A 20,109-nucleotide genomic window follows, 5' to 3' on the forward strand; every position below is an offset into this window, starting at 1 on the left:
AGTTTTCTGTACGAAACGGATGCGATACGAATGCGCATGCGTGTAATGCTTGCGTGTATGTGTACGCAATGATCATGCATATGATGATTTACCATCGGTAAAAGAGAGAGAAAGAAAAAAAAGAAAATTCTAATTTTGTTTCGTTTTGTTCTTTTTTTTTTCTTTTTTTTTTTTTTTTTTTTTTACTTTTCATTTCTCACGGACAGCGGAAAGAGAGAAAGAACGAGAACGCAGAACTGAGGGGTTTCGAATTGTTTTTATCGTCTAACCGTTTCAGCCTTTTTCTTCGTGTCTCAAGTATAAAATTAAATGGGCGATAAAGCCTTCGTGTAAAACTATACTCATATACTTTGTTCTCTCTATTGTGCTCAAGTGTAACAACCTTTTTTTTTTTTTTTTTTTTGCTATACATGCGTGTTTTATTATATTTTGTTTTTTCTTCGTACTTTCCTGTATATTACGTATACACTCGGAAATTCTCGAGTATTGAAAATTGACAGAGACTCGATTACGTTGTTATACATGAGACACTGATAACGGCGATGCTGTTCTCTTAACAACGAAATGTAACGCTGATTAATTTAACCGACGATCATTATTTTTTTTAATACGCATTTTAATCGCCGATTAGGGTTTCTCATATTTCTTTTTCCCCGACTTCCATTATTATTTTTTGTTTTTATTTTTTTTTTTTTTTTTTTTTTATTTTTCTTCCATTTCTCCTATCGCGTTTGTATTTTGTAGTAATTTTAAGTGATCTTCGTACGTCGATGTCGCGGTGGTCCGTTTTGGAATAGCTATAATAATTATTATAAATATATTCATATGTGTATGTGTCTCTGCGTGCGCGTCCGTGCATGCGCACGCGTACACGCTTATCCCTGCGTGCGAATGCACACGCGCGTACACGTATACAATAGGTCCATGCGTTTTTTTTTTTTTTAAATCTTTTGTAATGCGCGTGTAATGCAATGTATGTGACAGTGACATAGTGTATACTAGGAATGTACATAGTGTACGTAGATATAATTAAGTTGTGTATAAAACGATGATACATACTATATTCATTACTCGTTTATATCAAACGACACATAATTATGATATCAATTTTTTTAGTCTCATTGTACGATGCACACGGCGATCGGGCATCGTTCGCCAATAATAGGCTAGTCTTGTCCCGTCTTCCCATACAATGTCGATGTAGTCCGGCGATCTTGTTACGGTCACAAGGTCGCGCGGCATGAGATTACCATTACAAGAACTTCCAAATGAATGGCCATCAGTCTTTGAGACGTACGGTTTGGCATACGCGTGATCTCTTCGTTATAAAAAAAAAAAAAAAAAAAAAAAATGAGAAAAAAAAAATATGAAATATAATGTATATTACGTTAAACGAATTCGATAATTTCGTTTAATAAATCGTACAAAGATAATCGTTAACCGTTTTGGTGCCCAAAAGCAAATAGGGAAATACCGACACATATGTACGTATCATGAAACGTGTATAATCGTTTCAAGTTATGCGCAGAATAAAATCAAACATTTTGAAAAATGTTTATGGCACCAACAGGGTTAACAAAAGTCCCATGCAATTTGTACTCTCGCGAGGAAGAAGATTCGCTTAAAAAAAAAAAAATGTCTTGCATAAAAAGGAGGAAAAAAAGCGACGTTGCGAAAAGAAAAGGAAAAGACTAATGTTAAACTTGGAGTCCTTATGGACGGTAGAAAAGTAGGAAATTTTTCCAAGGATCAATTGGCCGATAAAAAACAAAAAAAAATAAAAACGAAACAAAAACAACGAATGACCGAAAAATGAAAAAAAAAAAAAAAAAAAAAAAAAAAGTTGAATTTCCTCTTTATGTTACACTTTTCTTTTTTTTTTTTTTTTTTTCTTTCTTTCGTCTTCTTTTTTTTAAATTCGTTTGTTCCTTTTTGTTCAAAATGGCTCGATGTTGATCCTCAAAAACATGACCATCCATTCTGGACAATCCGCGTTGATTATTAATATTAAATATTAATACTTCTAGTCGTATACTCTTGCTAGAGTAAAAGTGGTCTTGTGCGCCCCAGATACGTTTCACCGGGACGTGCATAGGCAATACAGAGTGCTTCAGGCGCATGTATTCTTGCGTTCTTGATATGCGATAGTACTAACCTAACAAAACTTGTCCTTATATTTCTCATTTGGTATGTCTTAGTCTTAATTTACTTAAAAAAGGAAATAATAACAATAATAATAATAATAATAATAATAATAGTAATAATAATAATAATAATAATAATAGTAGTAGTAATAATAATAATAATAATAATAATAATAATAATAATAATAATAATAATAATAATAATAATAATTAATTATAATAATAATGAACGACAGAGTGAGAGAAGGAAGTGAAAGAGAGAGGGAGTGAGAGAGATATATTTTATAATGAAATTTGAGGATTAGTTAAATTAATGAGTGAAAGAATGAACACACAGATCTATATTATCAACGGTGTCCTAATAATAATCTACGACTAAAATATCGAACGGTGCAAAGTTATCGTATAAAATGATACTTATACATGGTAAAATAGTCGGTCCAGAGCACTCGTAAAGTAATCAAAAAGATTATCATTCGTTCTTAGATCCGACTGGGATAAACAAATATTTAATAAAAACAAAGAAAAAAGAAAAGAAAAAAAAAAAAAAAAAGAAGAAGAAATCAGAAAACGCAAATATATAACGCTATTTTTCCTTTGCTCATGGAGCAGTTTATCGTTTAAAGAACATCTTTATCATTAATAGTCAGTCGATTTTAGAATTTCCTCTAGAGAAAAAGAGATATATGTATATATGTATATGTATAATATTTTTACGTGCTCACATTTTCACGCATTTTATCGTTCTATTTTAACCTACGCTTCTTCTGTATGTACACACTTCACAATACCACTTTTTTTTTTTTTTTTTTTTTTTTTAATCATTTCGATCTCTCCTCATTACTACCCTTCTCTACGACACTGTGTGTTCTTCCTTTGTGTGCGTCCTGTTTTTCACAAATACACCATTTTCCTCTGGATTACTTTACAAGTACCCTCTCTGCATGAGTCCTCTCAACGTAACTAAGTCTTATATCGTCGAAAAATATCATATCGAGAATACCTCTACTATACTATTACTTCTTACTTAGTGTTTTTGTTTGTTTGTTTTGTTTTGTTTTGTTTTGTTTTGCTTTGTTACCTTCAGCGAACAGGAATACTCAAAGTTTTTCCAGTTGAAATATCTCGTGGAGTACGGTTTAATATTGCGCACGTGCGACTTTTAATTTTTCGTTTCACGTCTAGCCTCGCTTAGACATAAACAACTATGTCTCGAACAATTTTTTTTTTTCTTTATGAAAGTAAAATTTAAACGTAAATTTCGCAAGTTGGTACGTACCAACAAGGCATTATCGATTGATTAACGGGAATCGTCATATGAATATATCTTTCGAATTATCTTCCCTCGTTTTTTTTTTAATTCCTTTTCGTATCTTCTAACCTCACTTTTTCGGCCAGAAGATACGAACACAATTGCACGACACAAAAACTATGTATGTCCCTTCTTCGTTTCACCTTTGTCTTTGCATTTTTTTTCTTTCTTTCTTTAAAATAGCGATTAAACGCACTCTTTGTGACAAATAAGATTAATTTTAGGTCTTGCTATTGCACCAATATTTACAATGGACGTTATACGTGTATCTTCTTTTAAAGCGATCTTTGATATCGATCAGCAATTGCTTGTATAAAAGCCACTTAAAATATCAACAACGTAATATGTATATACATAAAAAAAAAAAAAAAAAAAAAAAAAAGAAAAGAAATAAAAAATTAAAAAAAAAAACAAAAAAGGAGGAAAGAAAGCTCGCGTATACGCTTAAACGAATTTTTTTTTTTTTTCTAAAAAAATATCATCTATATAAGTGCAATATATAAATTCTATATTATACTGTTTTAAAAACAGAGTGAAAGGGAGACAGAGAGAAAAGTAGAGATAGAAAGTGAGCGAAAGAAAAAAAGAAAATAGAATTGTACTGATTATACATATTTCTTTACGCAATGAATTTTCCGCGTTTCAACGTTTTACGTTGCTGCAGAATAATCATCGAGGATTCCTAGCGAGGAAAAGATCGTCTCCGCGGATGAATAATCCCTTGAGACTGTGACAGATCACACCGATCGAAACAAAAGATAAATTTCGACATCGTGCGATATGCTTTGAAATAAATGATCGATGTACAATATATAATCTAACGATTAATCTTTCGGCATAAATCGCAAATATGTAAAATGTTTTTAGCACTCAAAGGATTTAAGGCTCCCGTTGCAAAAGTGTATTTTCATACAATCGTTGAAATATACGCTCGTGCAATATTTGTTTGAAAACGAACAACCGCACGAGAAACATATCTATTCTCGAAGGACTGTTACTCTGGGATCGCTATACTGACGGGTCTACGGGTGAATATTAATATTGTCGCTCTTTACGTGCTACCATACAGACACATGCGGCAGAAAATAGTCTAGGCATTCTTTTCGCGATACACCCTACATCGTTATTCAAAAGGAACTTCGATTGAACTTTATTACACGTTTCTTTCTTTCTTTCTTTCTTTCTTTCTTTCTTTCATTCATTTCTCTTCTTCCTTTTTGTTTTTCCCTTTCTTCTTTGTTTGTTCCTTGTCACGAAGGCCAAACACGATCAATAATCGCTACCGACTTTGGATTAAGCGAACCAATTTTGAAGTAACGAAGAACCGTATATCGCTAGGTACTAACTCTTAAGAAGGAATCGTTCTCTATAGTTCGACGCACTCTGTTCGTTTCATTCGGAAAATATACGCGGCTTGCGTTGCTTTCGTGCAACGGGATAGAAATCGAGCCGGATCCCGGAGGAAGGCAGGATCACCGAACACAAATCCTCGCCTCGCGAGGTTTTCGTCGACAATGTATGCCGTTTAGATCCGTTATATTAACCCTCGTTTACTCGCGGCCCAGTTTTGCCCAACGTTGGACGCAACTCCTCAACCTATGCCACGATGATCGACGATCGTACACGCGAGATTGTCTAAAGCTACAATGAATGGCGCGGGCTGGGTGGAGCGCCACGGAACGGAACGAAGGGCAAAACTGTCGATGATATCACGACGGAGAAAATAATTACATGGACAACGCGTTTCACCATCCTCTTCTTCTACTTCAAATGAAAATTCGTAAGGAAGCGAGTAAACACGTTCGAGTAGAATCTTCGAGGGCACAGATCGGATCTGTAGTTAGCGCTCGGTGCACGGGGATTTGCCGGTTGCAGATAAGGCCTGAATAGTTAGGGTTTGCTGTTGTCATTGTTCAACGACAACGGATCGGTGATCTTTTGCTGCTGCTGTTGCTGTTGTTGCGTCACCTCGCTCACAGCGCCACCACTCATCAGTTTCGCATTGTTGTTCTCCGTGTTCGAGACTTTCGCGTACTCCCGCTTGCGAGGCATGCTCTCCGTCTTTACGATCGTGATGTCTGGATTGTTCTCGAGCACAGAGGTCGCTGGTTTCGGGACGGGCGTCGGCACCTCGATGTAACCGCCTCCTTCTCTCTTGATAGGTGTCGAGGTGGTAGGTGTCGCTGTGGTCGCCGCGTTCGCGTTGATCTTTTGCAAGATGTCGTTCACGGACTCGTTGTTCTCGGCCGTCTCGTTGTTCCCGTCGATCGCGCCCGACGCAACGCTCAAGTCGCCGGCCAACGAAATTCTGTCCGGGCCTTGTAGCGTCGACAGATAGGTTGCCAACGTATGGACGGTCACATTAAGGAACTCGGCTGCACGGAACAACGTGATCTCCTTTCTTCGTAGTTTGGCTAACACCTCCGCCGGCCCCGGCTCTGACCAAAAGTCCCTTACTCTGCGAACAAATTCGTCAACCGTTTTAACCATCTTGTATTTTTCTTCTCGAATGGAAAATAGATTAGACCGATGAAAGCGGGTTAATGCACGATTTCACCTAAAATATTTTATATATATATATCCAGGAAAAATTTTCCAAGCTTTTCTCCAAGCTCTCTTTTCTCTCACGTTTCGAAAAACAAATTGGAAACTTGACTGTTGTGCAACAAGTCAAAAGTGGCGATTAAAAATAATCGTCGAGTTAATCGTCGCTCCATATTATTACCTGTACGGATGTTTAAGGCAACCATAACTGTCGCGATATCTGCCGTAGAGGGTTCCGTAGGACACGCCGAGTATCTCGGCGGCAGTCTTCATTTCCAGTTCTTTGCTCTTAATGGCGTCCATAACGCGTCGCGTGAACGGCTCCTCCCAGAACTCTTGGCGGCGTCCCGTCGTCAGGTAATCGTTCATCTTCACGACGTCTCGGAATTGCTCGGGGATCGATGGGTTCGTGGCGTTGGAATTCGAGGGAGTGGTAGGCGCTGCAGCAAAATCAAACCACGTTAAATTCTTCGCGCCTACCGCAACAGCCTGCGCACCTTTGCATAGCTGTCTGTTCTGTGTGTCGTGTATCTCATCATCATCATCATCATCATCATCATCATCATCATCATCATCATCATCATCATCATCATCCTCCGTTGTAACGCCTAATCACGACTACTTTGGTATCGATCGACCTTTGTGTGTCACGTACCTTTCTTTTCCTGGTCGGACGCGTTGTCATCCTTGGACATGTACGATAGCTGCAAAAAAGGATGGGAAAAAAAAAAAAGAAACGATTTGTCAACAACGATGGCAAATTATTGATCAAGTTGATTTATCAAAGATTGAAGATAGGTGAGTGAATGTAGGGTATCCTTACCACCGGCAGTGGCGTTTCGTTATTTTCGTTCATCATCATTTCGTCGTCCCAACTCTCGTGGTCACCGCCTTCGCTCATCATTTCCTCCTGGGAAATCGAGGAGGTTTGAACAGGCGCGTCAAAGAAATCTCTCGGTGACTGTCGATTGCGATCGGTGTTGCATCGAGAAGGATTAACGGCGAAAACAAAAAATTGAACAGTTGATAATAATAAAAACGATCCTTGTCAAATCTCGTTCATGAGATTTCATTATGGATATATATATATATATATATATATTATATTATGTGCATAGTACAAGTTTTGTAATATATTACAAAAGGTGAATGCCCATAAATAATGGTTATTATTTATAGGAATTATTTATAATAAATTTTTAAAACGAAGTCAAAGTGTGCCACCAACAATTTATAGCGAGGATTAAACAAATAAATAGATACACAAGCAATGATGTAGGAAAAAATTTATCTGGCATTAATATATCATCGCATCTACTATATTCTTCTGAATCAAACACCAATTGATTACCTTTCATTGACCGAATAATTCATAAAAATGTCGAAATCTTTTAAAATGTGACGTTTCTGATCGAGTAAATTACCATTTAGAAAGAGGATAGTTTGAAAATTGAACCTTGAAAAAATAAGAGATATGAATAAAAAAATAAACACAAGTATTATTATTATTATTATTATTATTATTATTATTGTTAATCTAAGCTAGATTTCTAGAATAGAAGTTAGTTAAGCGCAAGTTACTAAGAGTCAAAGATATTAGATAAACAGAGATAAATAGAGACAGAAAAGAAGAAGAAATTGTCTTTGATCTTTCAATCGACAATCACTAGCAGAGATATTACGATAAATGAAACAGCTGAACCATACTTGACGTACATTTCCGGTGATACATGTGATTTTCGGTGTGAAGACATCATGAGACGAGGGTGGATCGTCCAGAGGCGGGCGCCCTCTGCGTCTCTGCTTTGGAGGTGGCGGTTCGTCGGCGTCTCCTTCCCTGAGGACCGTCTCGACACCTGGAGTCGCCGCCCCAGGACTGTGACCGCTATTTCCTAGATCATTTTGCGTCGAATCGCTACGCCAGCTTACCTCGGCCAAACCCTTGATGTGCAAATCCTCCGCGGTTTTCAACAGGGACGACAATCTCGTCTGAAACATCCAACGCACGACGACGACGACTTTAATCAATCCGGCAAACAAAACAAAGACGCGAAGAATTTCCTCCTTTCACGGATCTCTTTGTCCCTTAACCCCTTCGAGAATTGCAAAATCGTCTCCTTCTTCCTCGTTTTCGGGCGAGATTTTTCTTCTTCTTCTTCTTCTTCGAATATTATTTATTTAAGGTAATTCCGAGAAAGATGGACCACTTATCTTTTTAAGATCTCCGAGAAAATGTAAATAGGAATTAATATTCGTTACTCGTAGTTTAAAGTTTCTGGTCTAATGGATGTTGTCGATCGTGCTCAAAGAAATTGTGGAATTTGCCACGGTGTAATTAAACAGAAAAATATTTATATTTCAATGGCGCGCGAGAAAGAATAAAAATAATGATCAAAACTGCGATCTTTTCGTTAATTGTCGAGGCAACATTAACGGCAAGAAAATAATACGAGATAATTGCATAGTAAAAAGTTGTTTTCGTGTTACATTATTCTTCAAAGAATTAAATAAATCATGAATTGTCATATCCGCATTGAGTAAATTGTAGAATAGTAAAACGTGCATAAGCCGTTTTATAACATCATGCTTTATTGTATATTATATTACACAGGTTTCCTTTAAATAACTCATATCTTTTATAAAAATCCTTTTTCTTTACTTTACTCGTACATACGTGTGCTGGACAAAATACTTTTTACAACGAATTTTACAATTTGAAATATTCGACAAACAAATGTGGATTAAAAAAAAAAATAAAAAGATCAACCATTTGCAAATTGTTTTTCATTAAATTTGGACGTATATTTATAATTTAGTTTATCGAGCGATGTAATAAAGGAGTAGCCAGACCAGAAAGAATCGTATCAGGGACAAAGAGGATCGAAATTTGCGTAGCAAGTGGAAAGTAGATTTTTTCTTTTTTTTTTTTTTTTTTTTTTTGCAAGCTGGGATACAGCTATATCCTCGATATCCTCCGACTAATCAAGGTAAGTAGCGAATTCCCTCTCGTTTCCGTCGACATTAGCCCGAGTGGTTTAACCATTCCTGGCAAGAGTTACCAAGGCAAGGAAGACGGCGGCAATATTTCTAACCGATCCGCTTTCAATATTTCCGCTATGGAACGGGCATAAATGGTATAATATACGGGGCGCGACGGGTTTCAACGTTTTTGGCAAGAGCTCGAGTCGAGTCAGGCGATTCCTTGTTCCCCTCCCCCTCCCCCGAGTGGAACATTCGATTCCTCTTGTATACTATTACACAGCATGGATATACCATTATACATCGATGGAAGAGCGAGAAGTCGATGCTGTAAGAAATTCGAGGCGGAGCTAAGTAAATCTAATTATTCTCTGACAGCCCGTAGGAAAAAGCCGGAGGAAAAAGTGATCACGTGGCGGAGAGGTAAAAATTAGTAATTCCATTAATCCTGTCCGCTTCAATTTGCGCGAGCATACTCGTAGCGACCGAATCTCTATTCGATTCGCCGGGATTCGAGTAATGAATCGGATCGTCGCTGCCCACGGAGAAAGATACAGGATAGACGATATAAAAAGAAGGAGAGAGAGAGAGAGAGAGAGAAAAAAAAAAAATTCGATATATCTGAAATCGCGTATCGGCGCGGTATAGGGTTCGATTACTATTTGCCAATTTTCACCGTAATAATAGCCGAACGACCGAGAGAATGCTAAATAATATAGAGAACTTTCTACACAAACGATTCTCCGCGGCTTTCTATCAGCCACGAATGGAATTGGAAAAATGCTTATGTGGGTCAGCGTCTCCGGCAGCCAGCGTACCGGGAATAATGTGTATTTCAGAAACAAACGTCACCACCATCCTCGTTGTCTTCGATCTTTGTCTGTGGCTCTGTCTTTCGTGTTTCTAACTTCGTGCGCAAGAAAACGAATGGAAAAAACAACAACGCGGCCTCCGACCTCGTTTAAATCCGATCGCCGAGCTTAAGAAAACTCTTAACCAAAGGCCACGATCGATCGAACACATCGACGGATCTTCGAGACGATACGCCGTGAACATATTTTCACCAGAGCCGGATTTTTCGCAGGCAAATCGTGCCCACCGCAGCGCCACCATGGAGAAAGCTCTCGTGAATCTAACTGCGCGCTTGATCACGACTAGAAACACGGAAGAATCGAGAGAGAGAGAGAGAGAGAGAGAGAGAGAGAACCCGTTGCTTGCTCTCGGGATTCTCTTCACAACCTGAATACGACGATTCTTGCACGTTTAAACGACACACGTTCGACTTCATATATTTCGTGAGTCATCCGAAACGGTATACCACGACATCTCTCAGGCTTCGTATGATACTCCTTGCTTTCGTAAGGGACGATGTCGAATTGTTGTAACAGCGAAAAGAAACTAGGTATCTGGTAACGAGAATAACAGTGTCGATTTTTGCGAGAACGTATCGATGAAATTTTTCGCTATTTGATTCGTCTATGACATAAATTTTGTTAGTTTTTTACGTGATTATTTGCGAGTAATAAAGTGATAGATTAATTATGCGATTCTATATTGAATTATTTCATCGCTATGCTTAGAGGTTATAAAATTCAATGGGTTCTTTGTTTAATGACAGATCTTTTTATAGAAGAAGATAATATGAATCTTGCATATGTATAAAAATTATCGTAATCGTATCGTATCGTATAACAATGGAAAATATGTAGTTCAAGATAAATATTGTTCTCAAAAATTGAGCGTATTGAAAATATTCCCAAATAAACAGAACTTGTTTATAACCTACAACGTAATAATATAACCTATAAAGTTCTTTTTTGTTATATATCAATTAATAAATTAAGAATCTTGCATCAAAGATTATATTTTTATAATTAAAAAGTTATTTCAACCATAAAAATTCAAAAATTGCAAGATTCAAACGAATCTTTATTGAAAACAAAAACTTTTTCGATCGTTAATTAACCACTGGTATAATAATGCTACCATTCCGATTTTTATCGATGGTTTTCTCCGGACGACAAAGTGGTTCTTCTCCCTTTTGTTCGATTACTCTTGATAACAACGAGCAAGAACAAAAAAAAAAAAAAGAAAAGAAAAGATAGGAGCAAAGAAAGAAACGATTGACAAAACAAATTGCATCTTTGCAAGGATTTTTGCCTGTGGATTAACGGGAAGTTCGAGTCGCTTTGAAGCGTGGTATGCTCGAAACATCGAAGAGCAAGAATCTTCAATTATTAATAAATTGAGGCCAGCCGCATTCCCGCCCTGTCCCCCGCGATATTTTTCCCTCCGTCAGCGAGACACAAGTGCCCTCATAAATGTCCACGATGTAAATAAGTCATTCATCGTGTCTGAGAAGAGGCGAAAGAGTCTACGTTCCGCGGACTTTATTTCTTTAATCAGTTTTAATTTCGACGTTCGAACGGTTGGCCAGTCTCGTTTCTCGAAAGTCAACGCTTCAACAATGTCCTCCATCTAACTGTCTTTTCGATTCGCGTTCGGTATAAGGTAAGGTTAGACTTACGATAGGATCAAATATATGTTAATAAAGAATATTAATATACATTCGTAAGAAACTTTTCAAATGTTGAATTATTAGAAATTCTAGAAATGAAAACAAATATAAAAATTTCGATTCGAAGTTCATTCATATTATTGAATTATAAAAGCTATTGAGAAATTTGTCGTTAGACGAAACGAGATGAAAAGAAATTGCTCTGTCTTCGTCGTTGTACCTGTATTTTCTTCTCGTCTTGTTTCATCTAAGACAAATTTAAATCTCGTCTTATAACTTAATAATAAATAAGACTTGATTGATATTTTTGTACATGAACTTTTATATTTGCTTTGATCTGTAAAATCGAAAATAATGAGACTAGTCGAAAAATGCGAAGTAATGATAATACGTAAGAGTGCAAATTTTAAAATTCTTTTTCCTCTAATCTTTGAAGAATTCGTATAATTTAATTTCAATGTACATTTCAATTTGAATTTTAATTATGGTATGAAAAAGTCTGGTAGTGCCAAACCAGGAAAGTAAAGAGCGTGGTTTTGTACAGAAATTCCTTTTTAAGGTAAAAACTGTTGCATTATATGCATCTGCACACATATCAGTAACATCGTTTTTTACTCTCCTGATTTAGCACCAACAGACTTTTTTTTTTGATTCCATAATTAAAATTGAAATTGAAAGATAATCTGATCTTGATATTTAACAAAATGTGACAAGTTAATTGAACATAATTCAAGCAGAACGATTTTTAAACTCTTTTAAAAAAAAATTAAATAACCGATGAAATAGATATGGTATTAAATTCTTCGAAGATTATTTTACAAGAATAGACAAAAATAGAAAATTTGCAGTTATTTTTTTATTTTTACTAGTCTTATTACTATTTTTTTTTACTACGCCCTATACGATATCGCAAGTAAGTTCGAATCTGATTGGATAGTTTCGAATCTTGTAGTAAGTACTTTAGAAATCTGAGATATTCGAACTTGGATGGATTAAAACTTGTGCCAAGTATTAAATTCACAAAATCTAGTGAAATTTAATGAAATACTTAATGAAAGGTTTATCCCGTAAGATTCGATCACGAAAAATGATATTTTCTTATTAAATCCTCGCAATTACGCAGGATGATTTCGAATTCTGAAATGGACACAATTTGTGACAGAATTCGAGTACGTGCAATGATTGTAAAAAGTATTTGCACGTGCAGTAGACATTCTCTTATCCCGTTCCTTCTCATTTTTTTTCCAGTCAAGTGTTTCATTATCACGTTCCATTTCATTTTTATAATATCAAACTTGAAACAAAATTTAATTACGCGAAATTTAATATATTATATTTACATTTAATTTAACAGCAATGTTTCGAATCCTAACTGTTTTTCCTTTTTTTTTTACATTACTTAACCTCACTTTCTGGAATTTATATCTTTGAAATTACGGCGTAATAATTTATAATATAAATAATAATAATAATCGAGAAATACTTCGATGTTACAAACGAAAAGAAAGCGTGAATGAATCAAAATCGAAATTTCAAAATTAAAACTCGTCGAGCATAAATTATGGCTGAATAATAATACAGGTTGAAATTATTATTAAAAATAATTGTGAAAATCGAAATCGTGGAAAAACGGCACGGTTAAACGAACGCTATCAACCGAATCAAGGCAAATTTCGATTCGATAAATAAATTTTTTTTTAAATCGAATTCATCGCAAAAGTTTCGAAATCTATCCGTTCGATCGCCGCTATACACCACACCACTACTACACACCCATGCTTTATATTTGATCCCATCGTTGTGTATCAACCCGTTACAAAAAGTTACAGATCACTCACATGGTCGATGTTAATCTCTCCCTTGTACATGAACTCGACCAGCACTTTGATGTCTGAGAACTTGACGTCCCGCATTATGACAATGGGGTCCTTCTCCTCGTACTGGGACAAAATCGTGTCGAAGTACGTGCTGCACGCTGACAGAACCACCTGCGAAAAAACAAAAGCGAGAAGGGCGGCCGTTAATGAAGGGGCTAAACGATCCGTCGAAAACTTTTGACGCTTGCAAATCGACCATTAAACCGAGGCAAACCGGTTACAACACTGGCGTGGGGGACATGACCGACAAAACTCGTCCTTGACAAATATTCCTCGATGGGTATACGCTCGCTCTCACACGCGCGCGTATACACGCACACATATATAGATACATACACATATATATATATATGTATATACGAGAAAATCAAGAACGTTGAAAATTGAGGACCCGACATAGTTAATTCATAGGTGTGCGGATAAGGGCACGCGACGTTGTGTCGCTCTTCATTAATTACCCCGAAAACTGGCATGCCACACAACACGAGCCGTTATAGAGCCGTTATATGCCGCGCACACACACATGTTGGACACGAAGATATACACGAAGATCGTGGAGATGATCGAATTCTTAAGCGGTGCTTCCCGAACACCGCCGGATAAAATATGTATTTCCGCTTGGACGCCTGAGCCGGCTACTATGTGCAGATCTGTCATGAAAGTCAATGAAGCACTCGACGAGCATAGGCTACACACACTCTCGTTCTCTGACCGTTGTGATTCTTTTTTTTTTTTTTTCTTTTTTTTCGTGCCTTGAAGCTTGTTACACACCTTTCTTCTTTCTTGGGGAGTCGATACGGGGAGGAGAAAGAAGAAGAAGAAGAAGAAGATTTCACTGCTCTCGAGTTGCACACGTGCTTGGAATATCACGTGGTGGGGGGAGGAACTAGGGGAGGTTAGGAATAAAATCTGGTAACTTTTGAAAATAAGATGATTTGTCCGTTGGATAAATTATTTCTTTCTTGTGTACGTTTCTTTTTTCTTTCTTCGTATTGGAAAGGATATATATTGATATATAGTAGAGACAATAATATCGTAATAATTTTCAATACACGTTTATTTCTCCCTTGTCCAGGCAAAAGTAATTTTGATCGCGGTTCTAATATTATTTCCTAGCATCTGGCAGGGAGCAATGAAATTTACTAATTCAAAAGATTAGAAAGTGTGTTTACGGTAGAGACTTGAAACTTGATTTGTTGCAACACCTGTTGACTTTGCCGGTGTATTTGCTGCTAAGTAAAGTGCAGAATTTGCGGACGGATGATTGTAGAGGAGAAAGTGATTGATAGGTTTATAAATCTCATTTTTAACGTTAAAAATATCGTTTTGCAATTTTCTTCGTGGATATTTACAATATCCCGTCGAGATGTCAACCGATTTTTAACTCCTTCTCGACGCTATAATAATCCAGCTATAATAATCTGAACACACGAACACCGTGCTTGAAGCGAACGTGAACGAAAATAGATCGTGTCGATCGATTCTTAAAGTTAATTCTTAAACTCGGCCTATCGAGACCGAAAAAAAAAAAAAAAAAAAAAAAACACAAAGAAACTGATGGATTCCCCCCCCCCCTCCATCCAATTGGGAGGGATCAGGTAGAGATCTATCGATCCTAAAATAGAAAAAGAGAAATAGAATCGAAGGGAAGGTGTGTTAAATTAAAGTTCGAGTCGAATATGAAAAGGCCTTGGGGGAGGGGGGGGGGGGGGGACTGAAAACACGGTTTGTATCCAGGTCAGATCGGTTTATACACGCGGAATAGAGACACCAGGTTCTAAAATCGGCATCGGGGATCGATCGTGTGTGTGGGATTTAAAACTGTCCAAGAACGGGTTCGCGTGCATATTTAGCACCGTTGAACAACCGGTATTTCCGTCGATTCTCTGTGATTCTATTTGCCATTTATTAAACGACACATCTCCTCCGCCGATATCTATCCATCTCGATCGGTAATTTTTCTCACTTCGCCCTTCACTTCGGGGGATAATCCGGTTGTCGCGAAATAGAGAAGATACAATCTCGTGTAAACGATCGGAATTTATTTCCTTCGTTCCGATTTAAAATGATCGGGATTTCCGTGCTCGGCGCGAAAATTCGTTCCGCGGCTCAAGTTTTTAAAAGATATCGATATCCCTATTATGTAGAGTATAAATTGTTCTCAATACCCGGAGGAGGAGGAGGAGGAGGAGGAGGAGAGGGACAATTTATTACGTTCGTTCTCGTTCATTATCTTGTTTGTTTGTCCGAGGCTAAACCGAGCGTGCACCGTTTCCCCGATTCAACCCTCGTAAATCAGCGCAGCTTAGCCCAGATTTGTCACCTATCATCGGCACAGATCAACGCTCATCAAGTGTATTCAACACCTTCCTCCGTGAACCACTCTGTTTTTTTTTTTTTTTTTTTTAAGAGGCAGAATTATCATTTTCTTTTTCCGTAGCTCGTTTCATTTCTCTTTATCGATGCTCTCTCTCTCTCTCTCTCTCTCTCTCTAAATAAATAAACAAAATTATTATTATAAGAGTGTAGACGGGATAAGTCGAGTTTCTTTAAATAGGATACAACACGACGCGATTTATTAAAGCCGAGAAAATTAAAAAGGGGAAAAATATTTATTTCTGCAAGTACTAAACGAGATTATCGAATCGAATTATTTAATTGTTAATTGAAAAATATCGGATGCACGATTCGAGAATCGTTATACGCATATTTATTATTCGACTTTCTGAATAATAATTTCTCTGCGAGAGAGCTGAATGCAGGCGAAGAACATCTTCCACGACTCTCTTCTTCTTCTTCTTCTTGCAAAAAGGCGAAATCCGATTCTTATTATACTTTAAATTGGCGCGCCACCGAGTTTGAAATCGTTCGAGAAACTATCGTAAAGATACGAAGACACGTTTCTTGTATAGGTTAGGAAATCATTCGTTTCTATATCGTTTCGTTCTTTTTCACATTACATTAATAAAATATTCGTTGGCGAAGAAACAATGATAAATACAACGTTACAACGAATCTTTTTTTTTTTTTTTTTTTTTTTTTTTCATATAGAGAAAGAAATTATTCCGAATATGGAAATCTGTATTTTACTCGATCAATGGTGGTTCTAATTGTCAACCGAAACGGGACACGGCCGTGTATGATTTTTCCTATCCGAATTTGCATTTTATTTCACGAAACGTAAGCCCACCGTAAATCGTGTCCCTCCTCCCCCCTCCACCCCCTCTTCAACTGTCTTTTTCTCTCATCTCGACTTTTTTTTCGTCGCTCGAGCGTGGTTTCTATCGACTCCCCTCCCCTCCCCCTCCGCCTCTCCCTCCACACACACACAACACAACAAGAGCGTTCGCGTAATTCCTTGAAAATTATTCTGCGGAACGACAATAGAATTTTACATGCAAGTAAAAAAAGGGGGCAACTGTGGAATACATACGTATTAATTCGTACCGCGGTATTGTTGCATTTGCAAAAAACTCGTGTTTCGTTTTCGTTCCGAATTATTTATTCCTTAACCCTTTAACCGGCCTACGCCGTAGTTTTTTCGCGAATTTGTTTTTCTCCCTTTTGTATTTTTCCATTGTTGTTGTTCCACGATTCCTCCTTCTCTCCTCCTCCTCCTCCTCCTCCTCCTCCTCCTCCCTCCTCTCCCTCCCCCACTTTTGTTTCGGTGGAAACAAATGTTTACCGTCCAATAAGGTCTCGTATTATCGTGCGTTGTGTATCAAATTGTCCGATTTTTCACAAACGTAACCGAAACGATTCAACCAATTGCAAACGTTTGAATTTGATTGCCGGTTACAGAAAGAACGTCGGATATTGTGCTTTTCCCTGGAAATAATTGCTCAGTTAAAACGTTAATCGTTTCATGCATCAAACAATTTTCCGTCAAAAGGAGCCTCGAATATCCTCGTTTCGCCTCTTTGAAAATTGTCATTTCAATATTGATCACATCGCACATGAAAATCGTTTTTAATTATAACGAGCATCGAATATCTTATTATTTTCGGGGAGAGGGACGGGGGAGAGGGGGGGAGGGGGGGAATAAAAAAAAAAGACGTTCTGACGTATCCGGTGGAAAGAGTTATCAAAAAAATCTGCGCGAACGATACTTGCCATATATATATATATATATATAAATACAAACAAAATTCGTTATTTCCAGCAAAAGGATATGGATATTGCAATAATTGTGAAAGAAAGTGGACACGAAACGAAAATATGATTAACATATATAGAATGGATGATTCAAATTAAGGAAAAAATGTTTACTCTTCTTAAATTAAACACTTTTCGAGTCATACATAGGTTATGTATACTTTTCCTTTCTTCTCAACACGATACAATCAAAAATAGTAGTATATCTGGAGTGTCTTCATCCCAATAGAATAAAATTCGTTTTATCGTCTTCGAATCGTATCGAGATATCGTATCAGCTAATGGCTAAGCATTATTTCAAAGTGTCAATCAATAAAATCTTCCTCTTCGGCAAGTATATCTTTTGCACGATGTAAACAACGAGAAAAGCGCGCCAAGTTTGAAACGCTCCGGCGTACCGTGCCATACCGTGGCGGAAAAATAACACGCGATGCGAAGGTAAATATTTGTTCATGTTAATCGTTTTAATAAATCAATCCACCTATGCAAATCTCTTAGAGAATAATTGAATTCAAAAAATCGTCCGACATCGATCGATTTGCATAACCAGCATAAAGATCGAACGGAAGCAGCACGCGTCTCTCTCTTTCTCGCTGGCAAAAAAAAAAAAAAAAAAAAAAAAAAAGAATAACGAGCGAGCATCGTTCAAAGAAGGAAAAGGACGCGACGGACGCATCGTGAAACATCTGGAAGCAGCTGGTGTTTCTGGAAAGCGAATGGTGGTAGTAGCAGTATCGCGATCGCGGAAGAATGGGTTTCTTCCCATGGAGGAGGCCGAAGAACTCTCAAGTACGAAAGAGTGTCTGGCTCTCGGCCCCGCCCAGTCAATAGCCTGAATATTTAATGTTAGAAGTTCCGTATTGATTTTCGCGATTTTTACGTCTCCGCAAATAAGGCCGTAAAAGACCTTACGCCGCCTCGTGTCTGTTTCTTACACGTACCCACACAGCCACGCCAAGCGAGTGTTGCTTTATATACGTATACACCACACGCGTATACACGGTCGAAACGGATCAAGCAGGGAGGAAGGAAGACGGGGGAGAGGAAAAGAAAGAGAATGGGCGAGCGAGAAAGAGAGAGAGAGAGAGAGAGAGACGCGCGTTACTTTTCAGTGCCAGCTATATAATGCTTTTTATTATGCCGGGCCGCTTTTATGGGGAAATACTGCGATGAAAAAAGAGGAAGACGTCGAGACGCGCGGGGGAGGAAGGAAAGGGCAGAAGAAGAAAGAAATTGCACTGCCCGGGTTTCATATCGAGTCATTACGATCCCCGGGCACTTTCACCCTCCCCCCCCCCCTCCTCCTTCTCCCCATCCTCCTGTCCCGACGTCGAACCCGCGCCTACCCACCCCACACACCCACCACCTCCCCATCCACCCGTCCCTCCGTTGCAGACCCCTCCTTGCCCCTACCCACTACCGCCCACGACGTCTTCTCTGACATTAAACTTTTTATCGTGCATAACGGGGTGCTTCGTCTTTCGTCGTTGGGAATGAAAAAAGGAAGGAGAGAAAGAGAGAGAGAGAGAGAGAGAGAGAGAGAGAGAGAGAGAGAGAGAGAGAGAAGGGAGAGAAAATAGTAATAAAGAAAAAAAGAAAAAAAAAAGAACGAAGAAAGAGGAAAGAAAGGGGAGGAGGAGGAGGCGGCGGCGGTGGTGGTGGCGGCGGCGGCGGCGGCGGCGACGGTGGTGGTGGCGATGGTGGTGGGACGGCGTAGGAAGAGGAGAGGACGAAGGAGGATATAAATGGACGGGGCCGATGGTGAGCGACCCCTCCTCGGAGACGGGGGTGCGCCGCGTCGAATTTGTCGATTCGCCGGTTTTCTCTCCCCGGCGTAAAAGCTTGGCAGACGCAATCGATTGTACCTACGTGTGCACACCCCCGTGGGGGGATAACGCGGTCCGACCGGGGAGGGGGAGGGGGAGGAGGGTGGCAAAGAAGCACGGAATGATAGGCGACGTATCGTTGTTGTTGTTAACGCTGCCTTACCGTTATTTATTGATATGCGCGGGCGGCCTCGTTCGCTCGATGCAATAAAAACGCCACGTCGGCACGAGAGACTTTTTCGAGAGACACCGCGATCGTTGCGGATTTTTGATCTTTTTTCTTTTTTTTTTTTTTTTTTTAGAGGGTTGAGACGAGGAAAGATGGTCTCTTTTCCTTTCTCTCTCTCTCTCTCTCTCTCTCTCTCTCTCTCATATTTTTTTCCAAGGGAGTTTGCACGCACGTGGGTGTTCCATGCAGAACCGCGAGGATAGACCGCGTATAGATGTAACGTTTTTCCACGCGACGCCGGAGACTTTAACGCTTGACCTCGGCGCACCGAAAATTTTCATTTCCTTTCTTTCCAACCCCGTTCCAATTTTACGGTGAATCGGATATTTGAAACGACGGTGGATATAATCGAAGGAAGGAGAGCGAAGGACACGATCATTGTCATTACCGATGCAGGAAAAATAATAAATGTACGCGAAACGATGTATAATCTCATATTATTCTCGTATTTACGCCTGAGAAAGCGTAACCGTTTTCTACTTTTGACATGCCACTGGTAAAACGCACGTGGGAAAACGAGTTATT

General features: G+C 38.4%; 1 protein-coding gene across 6 annotated transcripts in view; it reads right to left on the minus strand.

Moving 5' to 3' along the window:
- Positions 1–3,947: 3,947 nt before the first annotated feature.
- The window catches only part of LOC100871216 (uncharacterized), an 84,345-nt gene continuing 68,183 nt past the window's right edge, over positions 3,948–20,109 (minus strand). For 5 of the 6 annotated variants that reach the window (XM_086915419.1, XM_086915440.1, XM_012483665.3 and 2 more), the window contains 6 exons: positions 13,336–13,485; positions 7,717–7,989; positions 6,824–6,961; positions 6,656–6,704; positions 6,182–6,440; positions 3,948–5,914 (listed from right to left, as the gene is read on the minus strand). In XM_086915419.1, coding sequence (XP_086771545.1) covers positions 5,347–5,914; positions 6,182–6,440; positions 6,656–6,704; positions 6,824–6,961; positions 7,717–7,989; positions 13,336–13,485 — 1,437 coding nt within the window. In that variant the 3' untranslated portion in view covers positions 3,948–5,346. The remainder of the gene's footprint in view (positions 5,915–6,181; positions 6,441–6,655; positions 6,705–6,823; positions 6,962–7,716; positions 7,990–13,335; positions 13,486–20,109) is intronic. The other variant, XM_086915434.1, reaches the window with a different exon arrangement.

The sequence above is a fragment of the Apis florea genome, unplaced genomic scaffold, assembly GCF_048593485.1.
Source record: "Apis florea isolate Af1SG1 unplaced genomic scaffold, ASM4859348v1 contig_2153_pilon, whole genome shotgun sequence".
Taxonomy (NCBI): domain Eukaryota; kingdom Metazoa; phylum Arthropoda; class Insecta; order Hymenoptera; family Apidae; genus Apis; species Apis florea.